The 10,133-nt window shown below is 36.2% G+C and overlaps 1 protein-coding gene across 1 annotated transcript; it reads left to right on the top strand.

Annotated features, from left to right (window-relative positions):
• The first annotated feature begins 292 nt into the window (after positions 1 to 292).
• LOC137284683 (ceramide synthase-like) lies at positions 293 to 10,133 on the top strand. Its single transcript, XM_067816599.1, has 5 exons — positions 293 to 440; positions 2,505 to 2,588; positions 4,351 to 4,555; positions 4,974 to 5,069; positions 6,038 to 10,133. Exons 1-5 carry the CDS (start codon positions 298 to 300, stop codon positions 6,308 to 6,310), a joined length of 801 nt encoding a protein of 266 aa, XP_067672700.1. The 5' UTR covers positions 293 to 297; the 3' UTR covers positions 6,311 to 10,133.

The following is a 10,133-nucleotide window of genomic DNA, read 5'->3' as shown; positions in this document are numbered from 1 at the left end:
TGAACCATACTGTATATAGAAGTGGACTGACTCGTAGCATTATACGCACTGACGTGATTGCTTTGCGCATTATAAGGAGTGAAGTCAACATAATTTATTTATTTATTTACCTTCATAAGATTTCAATTTTATCATGCGTTTGGCAATTCGGTTTGAGGACTATCGTCGCTAAACAGAAAACAATCAATTTCCGGATTTATCCAACAGGTGCTTGAATCTATATTTTGAAAATGCAGAAGATTTGTAAGCGCGATATTGATTGGTCGTAGAAGGTGAAGGTTACCATACTGTTGTCAAATGGCGACTGTGGCCACGGATGTGTGCCTACTAGTTGCCGGTTCCTTGTTTTATCCTTCATTATATTACGTGCTCAGGAAAGGCTTACAACGTATTTGGAAACAGAGATTGTCTGTGTGTGACATTTTCGAACTGAGCTTACGGTATGTTGTTATGTTCTGTCATCAGTGATCACACTGCTCTCGGTATCCTAGGCCGTGAGATCGTCGTGATCTTAGAGTTAGATACTGAACTCATGCACTTCATACTCCAACTTATTGTTGTACGCTCTTTCATAGCCTTATTTGCGTTGCGGACGTATTTAGTGACACCTACTGGCAGATATCAATTTACCTTGGTCAACTTCTATCATAATCATCATTGTTATAATCATAATCACCGTCATCAGTCAAAATTATTATCACAGGGGCGGTATGCATTGCCGTGTTTTGCCTTCAGAAACATTGAGAATGAAGAAGTATGGTACATATATTTTTACATCTCCGTTTCGATACAAACAACGTATTTTGAAGAAGGCATTTGCATAGTTCATATCAATAAACAACTTGGTATAGTGCGAAGTCGTCGAGTTATAACTTATATATATGATGGACTAGCATTTGCAATGTTTTTATTTATTTTTTACTTTTTGAAGAAATGTTCAAGAAGCATTTTGTGCTTTTAAGGCCACAACGAATTCATGTTTTATAAAGCAGGTGGTTTTATGGTCTCTGTTGATAAATAATTATTCAAGTTTATGTGGTCTGTTATTTACTTAGTGTGGCATTTGTGGGCTGCTGGGTCCTGGTTCTAACCAGAATCAGCATGAGTGTATTGACATGGTTGAGAAACTGATTCATTCGTAACATTTGTCTGAATATTCGACAACTAAACAAAAACCTTTCAGAAATTTGTTTTGCCAACAATCAGTTACTATAGAAATATATGTGTAGACAGCTGGTAGGAAAACTGTGTTTCCTGCTGTCTGGTCTGATTACCTGACCTTTACATGCAGTGCAAACAAGTGTTGGGAATTGGTTTAAATCTCATAATTTTATGATTGGTTCACTACAAATGATCAGTTAGAGAAAGTAATTGGTTAGCATCATACATCAAATTTGGTTATGCTATAAATGCACACAAAAAAATAAAAGAAAACGTTCTTTTGTTTTTCTGCAGAATGCACAAACTGCATTTGCAAGTTTTGCATCTTTGAAGGATGACTTGCACTGTAAGGAACATGAATTCTCTGGAGCCTTTAAGATAAATTCACTCATGACTTGGAACAAGCTTGTAGTCCTAAGGAAATGTAATAGACAAAACCAACCTTTTGAATAATACTCTTATTCCAAACAAGTGTTGTTTGTGTTTGATCATAAAGAAACATGATCAATTACTTGGTCATTTTGTCCTTATGACCAATCTTGGATTATTTCAATTAATCGAACCACTTCTAGTCACCAACAGCTTAACAATTATTCAGGTAAATAGAATTCATAATTTTTCATCAATTTTAGTGTCTTCATGCAAATGTATGAACAAGCCAGATTTAAAGCATATTAGACAACCACATTACAGATCTCTACTTGTGACCTGTCTATGACACATTACTGTGATGCCATGACACTATGCTGTGCTGCTATGGTACATTACTGGGCTGACATGACAACTATTGTGCTGCCATGACATATTACTGGACTGCTATCAGGGCTCCAGATAAGGACTGTGTCAGCATATATGTGGATAAAAAATATGCACGATAATGTTAGGAAGAAAAATCAGAAAACGTAGCAGATACGCACCACAGCAATGGTGTACAGTCTTAGAATCGTTTACAGACATAATTATCTGAAAAAGTATTGCTTTATTTTTTATTGACCTGTTTACACAAGAGTAGCAATGTTGTGGTGCATATATGAAATGAAACATGAGTTTACTTACATGCCTTTAAATTCCATTCAGTACTCTAACTTTTCCCAGTACTCTTGTATTGAAACAATAGGGCATACATACTCCTCATGTTGGAAACTTATCTAGAGCCCTGTGCCATGACACACTGCTGTGCTCCCATGGCACATACGTGAGCTGCCATGACACATTACTGTACTGCCATCAGTTTTCTTAGATATTGAGAAAGGTGGAATTAAACAAGTTTTGAATGGACCATTTTATGTAAAAAAAATTTAAACTAATATTATCAAAAAATATCAATAATTTCTTTGTTTCAGATGTGTCTCGAGTATTCAAGCACTGATATCATGTGTGGTGGGAGTGCTCATCATCACGTCCTGCCCTGATATCATGTATGATCAGTAAGTATTGCTGTCGCCAGCGTCACTTTGGTGATGTGACTCAGAGTTTGAACTGATCTCGTTTTCATCAACCTTTGTTGCTGGCAAGACGAGATAAGCAAGGTTGGGTAGTCAAGCACACTGACTTATTTAAACACATCATATCTTAGATGTGTGGTCCAGTTATGATTCTTACATTACACATGACCAACACATAACCAGAATATAGCAGCAGCATTAAACTATATGGAAACAATTTGAAATCAATTCCAAATCTTCCATTTCATGATGAGTGATGAGTTCCATCAAAGGAGTTGATATATCTGAGGCGCCATTATTCCACAGCAAACATTGCAGCTGTTGTACTTTTGAGGGATGAAATAGTTTTTTAAACTTGTACATCAATAAAAAACACTAAATTTGATAGTATCAGTCCTTGTTCACTCTGAACTGATTGTATGTTGGAATAAAGTCAGTCTTTTCTTTCATTAATTCCTTCATTTGTTCCAGTTTCACTCTCACATTCTGAATACATCCTATAGCATTATAGATTTGATAATGTGCGAACAGATGATTGAAAGATGATTCTAAGATGACTGCAACAGATATACTGTTTACAAATGTTTCTTATAATATGAGAAACAAAATGTAAGTATGCATGCATATGTTACGAAATTAGACTGTTTACAAACCTTTTTTGTATTACCTCTACACACACAGTCTTCATACAACACTATACGATGCAAGAAATTGGATAATGCACTCACAAAATATGCACCGATCATTTTGGTCTGTACATTCATACTATTCTCAAACAATATAAAAGTCTAGATACACATTTACTCCATTACATAAGAGTTACTAATGGCGTTGGAAGTCAGATTTGCCGACTTGGTTGACAAATTTCTTCATATTCCAGTTGTATAGATCGAAGGTCATGATGTTGATCACTGGATTGTCTGGTCTGGTCTTGATTATTATTCCCCACAACGACAAAGTTGCAGGGGATATAGAAACACGTTTCGTTCGTCCATACGCCTGTCCATGCTTCCACAATACTTTGTTCAAAGCATATCAACTATTCATGATAACTTAACCAATCTTGGTAGACATGTCAAACATGATCCCTAGATGTGCGTTTTGGGGGTTAGACCCACATATGATTAAAAATTTTTGCGTTTTCCTTGGAAACGTGACTTAGCCTGTGACAACGAGGATGTCACCTTGTCAGGAGCAGATCTTCCAAATTACATGCTAGCTTCATTAAACTTGGTACACATGTCGAACATGATCCATAGATGTACCTTTTGGGGATTAGACAGAGATATGAATGTTAGTTTGTGTAGTTTCCATGGAAACATGACTTAGGCTATGACCTTGAGGATGGTGTCTTGTCCAGAGCAATCTCCCAAATCTTAGCTTCATCAAACTTGGTACACGTTTGCCATGTTCACCATGATCCCTGGATGTGCCTTTCTCAGGTTACACCATTGTGTGAATTTTATTTTTATGGTTTCCATAACAACAAGTTTGACCTTGACTAAATTTGGTGGTAGTGTTCTTTTCCGGAGCAGAACTGTGAAACTTCCACTCTGCCATCCAAAACATTGACATACTATAATCAGAATTAGTTGACATATTCATGAAGAGTATTTTGCTGTTGCGGGGAATATTGATGCCTTTGCCATACAGCAGGAATATTGAAGGATGCAACATTTAACAAACGCACAGGTTTCTTTAGTGGCCACTCTACTTGTCTCCAAAAGATTACTTTGTTATGCAGGAACTGGCTCACCAACAATTATGCAAAGTTTGTGGTGCCATACTTCTACTACGACACCTGGGCCATGTACAGAACTCACTGGTACCTCTACCCTGATGTGCAGACGATGACGAGAGGTCAGCGAGTTCAACACTTCCTGCAATCCAACGCGATGATGATGGTCCACCATGTTGCACTGCCCCTGGTGTTCTTCCCCTTAGTGCTGGTGTGTGGTCTAGTGCTGTCTCATTCACTCAGGCCCACAAGAAATATCATGATCACAGTGTTTGATGGCAACAGAGTATGGATTTTCAAGATTTAAAAATGTCAAAACAAACAGCATTCAAATCATTTCCCATGTTTACTCTCCAAGTTCATTTACTGTCCTCATCTTCCATTGTGTAGAGCTGTATCAGAGTCTAAACTCTGATGATGGCGAGTTGTAGTTATCAATAGAGATTGATAATCTGTAACTAAATGTTGACAAAAAAGCAAATGTCAATAGCTCTGAAATCCTAAGCAGATTAGTAAGTGATTGTTAACTGTTGTCATTTTTCATGCTGGCTTTGTAAGATTATGGATTGTTTTTCAGATGTAAACTAATTCTGTCACCATGTCATTCAAGTACCTGTCCTTTTTTGCAGTTTTTTCGAGAGGGAAAGGGTGATTTCTTTGTTGGAGTGTTTTACCTCTTTGAAATGGCGGTACCATTCATTGCTGCCAGATTTGCCCTAGTGCAGGTTTGTATAACCATATTTTCTTGTTTATAGTGCATGAAAGGGTGTTACCACTCACTCTTGTTTCACTTAGATCAAGATAGTGAGTCTTAATAAGATCCTAACAAGAGTGATTTTTTGCATGAAGGGCTCAATATTACAAAGAGCATAGCTGATAAGGGTCATTGTTATGTGTGACTGAGTTTGTTTTACTTGTAGTACTGATATCTGATGTTTGCTTGGTTCAGTCATTTTACCTAATCGGTAAGATCAGGTTAGTGAAGGATATCAGAAATGTTAAATCAAACCAATAATAGTAAACATGGCTAAAACATGGTTTGATGAATGGGTTAGTGTATCATATTTTGTGTTTTGGCCACAAGCAATACATCAGTGACCAATGACAGAACCAGTTGCCATGGAGCTCAGTATATCCACAGGTGTAAATATGTTCATTTACCTTACCTCACACGTAAATGTCGCTTTCTGACTGGCTGAGCCTGTCATTGTACCTCTCTTCCAAGTGAGTAACATTTTCTGTGTTACCTGCTGGAAAAACCGAACTGTGGGAATTCATTTAGTACTTTGTGTTAGTAGTGTTTTGGCTGTTGCTTAACTCTGTGATTCCTTATTATGATCCAATGCCAGTGCTTCAAATACTAGTAGTTCAGAACTAACAATAAGGTTTTCTGTACGATAAATACATTGTTTATTGGTCCCTCAGGGCCCAGTAGGTTGATGTACCCTCTATGTAACACAAACACCACCTCATGAACAGTGAACAACTAATGTTCTTGAATTATTTGTAATCTAATTGTGTGAATAGCATTGTAGCAGTTTGGGAGGTGATAATTTAGATGCAAATTATAACATTCTTATCAATTAGGGGAAGTTAAATGTAGAGCACTTCAGGTTTGATAACAGTGAAATAATCTATATGGAAAAGTTGTTAATATTTGTTGTTTCCTTACTTGAGAATGGTTTTCTTTCAGCTAAAGATGCAGAATACAGTTTTGTACATTGTGGTGGGGCTGCTGATGATCGCAATGTTCTTCATCAGCCGTGTGTTGATATTTCCCTACCTGTACTGGTCGTACGCTTGTTACATGAACATCCCCATCAGCCACGTCCCCTACACCATCCCCATCAAATGCAATGTCAGCTGCCTTGGACTTCTTCTTCTGCAGTTCTACTGGCTGTACTTAATGATCCGGGGTGCAGTTAGAGTGTTTTATAAGATCTACCTTCAAAGGAAAAGGAGCTGATGACTGCACTGTGATGTATACGGAATCTAGATGATGTATACATCAGTGTGACCTTCAGGGGAGATAACTCTACCCTTAATGATGAAACATCACATCTTTTATTCATCCATCTCATCTTGTAAGGAATAACTGATCAGTTATATAAACATATTCTGTATTTGGCATATTGCTTCCTGTGCCCCTCTAGACCAGTTTGCAAGTATTCATTGTAAAGGCTTGTGTATAAGATCTCATACATGTATTCACACAACAGTCCATGTGTCATGTGTACTTTACAGGTATTTGCAGAAACTTGCAGGTCAGGAGGGGTTTATACTGCTTACGTATAATAATGCATTAAGGATTATGCAGGTTTTAACTAAAATCAACAAGTTGAACTTGTGTCTACTTTTTAGAAGGAATATGGTCATTGTTCTGGATGCAGTCGGGAGCTGGGAGAGCATATCCACTGAAACATAACGAGACGTCAAATTTACCATGAAACACAGCAATTGTGCCCTTTCTGACGGTATCAAGATTCACAAACCCTTGCCACTTTGATAACGTTAAGTGTTTTGGAATTACTGATATTATCAAAGGTTATTCCCTGTTTCTGTTCTCTCTGCTGCAGTACCTTTCAGTTTAACTCTAGGTGTATTGCACTGTAAATTACAATGAATCTATGCTCATTAACTGATGTTATGATTATTTATGCCAGATCAGCATCAGATTGGTTAAACTTTCCTGTCTGGAACTTGAACCCGGTATTTTAAGAACCCCCTTACTATTCTTCTATTCTTCATTCTGGAAATGGACTTCTCTGTTCTTAATATTGTATTATATTTGTCCATTTTGTTTTAACGTATATGTGCATATCAAGCAAAAGTATTATCATGTTGATGACAATCTCAGTCTAAAATATGAACTGAAAGTATTGTACATGTATCATGGAATTGTAAATACAATAAGTCACATTTATGGATAACAAATTGTTAAGTTTTGTGAGTGGAACATTACAAGAATCTATTGAAATGTCATGCTGAAAAGTCAACAGAACACTGATAACAAAGGCAGTATTTCCTCGTAGATATTGTGATGAATTGCTGTTCAGTAATACTTTTTTACCTGCAAAATAGCTGTTGATTTAAGGTCAACCTATCAGCAGTCAAGAAAGATCATTTCTCATGTAAACAATACAGTTTATTGCTACACATTCATTTGTAAGTAACAAAACATGAATTGTTTATAAAGTCAGTAATTGGGAAAGCAGTATTTTCTGAGATTACCACTTGGCCTCATGAAGGCTGCAAATGAGAGTAAGTGAATCTTTAAGGCCACCTTGGTAAATGAAACTGACAAAGATATTGATGTAATATATGATTTTTGTTTTGATTTTTGTTTTGCCATGAATCAGTCTGTGGTTTGTGTTGATTTACTGCTGATAGTTGGTTGCAAATAGTAATAATATTTTGCCTCATTTTTTACGTCTTTGGATGGTTTTGTTTCCTTTATCAGTGTGGTTGAAGCAATACACTTTTTATTATTTCTGTCCAGTTCTCATTGCGTATTTGAAATTAATTTCTGTTGCCTTTGGAGTTAAGTGTACAAAACTGCTTTAGAAGTATTTTTTTATATGTTATTTTTGATGGTTTCTTTAAGATACTAAAACATGTATCTAAACCTAATAATAATTTCTGCTTAGACTGCCTTGTATATTTTGATGAATATTTAGCAAAATCTGGTTTACAGTGAAATGTGTTTTAATATGCGTGAGGTAAGTCAGTGGCATGTTATGTTTTATACAATATACTTGTTCACAAAAACTATTTACCATTGGTGATCCAAGATAGAACTGGACTTCAGCAAACCATACTTCTTGTAAGTAGTGTTAAACAGAATCATGTGGTCAGACTCATTGACTAGGCTGAAACACATCATCATATCTTAGTTGCGTGGATGACAAATCATGATATCAGTCACTGGATTGTCTGTCCCAGACAACAAGCATATCATTCTAGAAAGTGTTCATCATGATTTCAGAGTGCGTGCGTGCATGCACGTGCTTGCAATCCATCACCTGTATAGGTACTACTCTGATTTTTCAAGGGATATCTCTATCTTTACTTGATACACAGATCATTTTCTGAATATAATACAAATACCGTACATCATAAACGCACAATAGTGACATTAGGCACATCACTATTAAATTTGGTTTCATTTTAAATAGTTTATAATTGTCCATGTAAAGATCAACAGTTGGGTTCTCAGTAATAAAAAGTTCTAATTTCCCACTTTATGCTTGAAAAATAATCATTTATAACTCTAATATGATCAAGAAAAATGCTATTGCAAAATGTAAATGTAGACCTAAAATGATACTTTCAAAACTGAATATCAAAACAGTTTTTAATATATCGGTAGTTGTATTGTTTTAAAAAAGGTATCAATGCATCAGTGTATGAAGGCAATGTAAGGGACATATTTGATTATTAATAGTCGCACAGTGTCTTGAAGCCCTCCAACATTCCAGAACCGTTTTGTCCATGATTGTACTCATGTTATGTTGTAATGGATGTGTAAAGCTGTTGACTCGATGCTGTCAGTTCAGGATCTGGAAGCTGTATACTACTCAAAATGTTCAGGATCACCTAATTCACTCAGTCCTACTGAACATAACTGTCCTGGCATTACATGACAGCTGTACTTATGTAGAAGAGTGGAAAGATCTTAACTTTTTGAGAGGTGTAACATGTTTAGAGCTTCCAGTATCTGCTTGTATGTAAATCCCATAATTTGCCAAATATGAGACATTTGTGTGTGTTATATTTTCTCAGAATAGTGTATCTCATTGCTGAAGAGTCTTTGTATAGTATGTGCCATACTGAAGCTGAATCTTCATCAGGCAAATTGTTAACCAGTGTTTATGAGAGACGGCTTCTGTTCTGCATAATGCTTGCACTAACTATCTTATCATTCCTGTGAGCAAAGTCTTCAGCTGTACCACTTTTGGCTTCTTTCCAACACAAAGCAGCATGGCAAGGTGTCTCATCAAATCAGCAGTCTACTTATGTACCAAGCAGACAGTAAATCAGCTCTGTCAGATTACAAACAAATGTTTCCTTGCCTTCAAATTGTTTGACAAAGTGATTTCACAAATGGAAGTCTCTTGGAATCCAAAGAAATCCACCTCCACAAATCTTTTATCAACAGGGAGAACAAGACTTGTATGACCATCAGCCTGGCAGATTTAGAATGTGACAGACTATCAATCTACTATTCAGTTAACGAACAGTATGCTTGTTTATGATTTATTTTTCTTTCATGACTGGCACTAATTTGTTTTTACTCCAGTGAGTTGTGTGATACTTGTCATTACTTATATTGTTAATTTGTTAATCTGCTGCTTGTCACCACCAATATGTATCTATAGATCTCATGACCTGGATGCTTGAATATGGTGTAAGAAACTACACTCAAATGTCTCTCAATGTTATAAACAGGACATCATCCATAAAGATGTATTTTTTTTATGTTAATTGTTGCCTTGTCTGCATTGTCTAAGTTGTTCATTGAAGCCAATCTCCACTGATAAGCCAGTCCTGAGCCCTGCTTGGCAAAGCAATCATAATGCCAAGATAATTGTAACTCCCATATTTTTACACAGACTTATAGCAGTCTTAGCTCTGTGATGGTTTTGAGAAACAGGGCCCTGGTCTTTATTCTCTATTTCCCAAGGAACAGTGCTTTGATGTTGACCGTGGTCAAGTAATGCTCAAGTTTATTTGTTATATTATTGTTTCTATTTATTTCAGCACTTAATAAATAAAAGATATATATTACA

Source organism: Haliotis asinina, chromosome 1 (genome assembly GCF_037392515.1).
Source record: "Haliotis asinina isolate JCU_RB_2024 chromosome 1, JCU_Hal_asi_v2, whole genome shotgun sequence".
NCBI classification, from domain to species: Eukaryota; Metazoa; Mollusca; class Gastropoda; order Lepetellida; family Haliotidae; genus Haliotis; species Haliotis asinina.
The sequence above is the reverse complement of the archived record's forward strand: the minus strand, read 5'-3'. Positions and strand labels throughout refer to the sequence as shown.

Bases quoted from the DNA above. Each gene is read 5' to 3' on its own strand.
- LOC137284683 (XM_067816599.1), top strand. From the start codon at position 298: ATGGCGACTGTGGCCACGGATGTGTGCCTACTAGTTGCCGGTTCCTTG. The intron at 441-2,504 runs GTATGTTGTTAT...TCTTTGTTTCAG, and splicing joins ATTTTCGAACTGAGCTTACG to ATGTGTCTCGAGTATTCAAG. The intron at 4,556-4,973 runs GTGTGTGGTCTA...CCTTTTTTGCAG, and splicing joins TGTTCTTCCCCTTAGTGCTG to TTTTTTCGAGAGGGAAAGGG.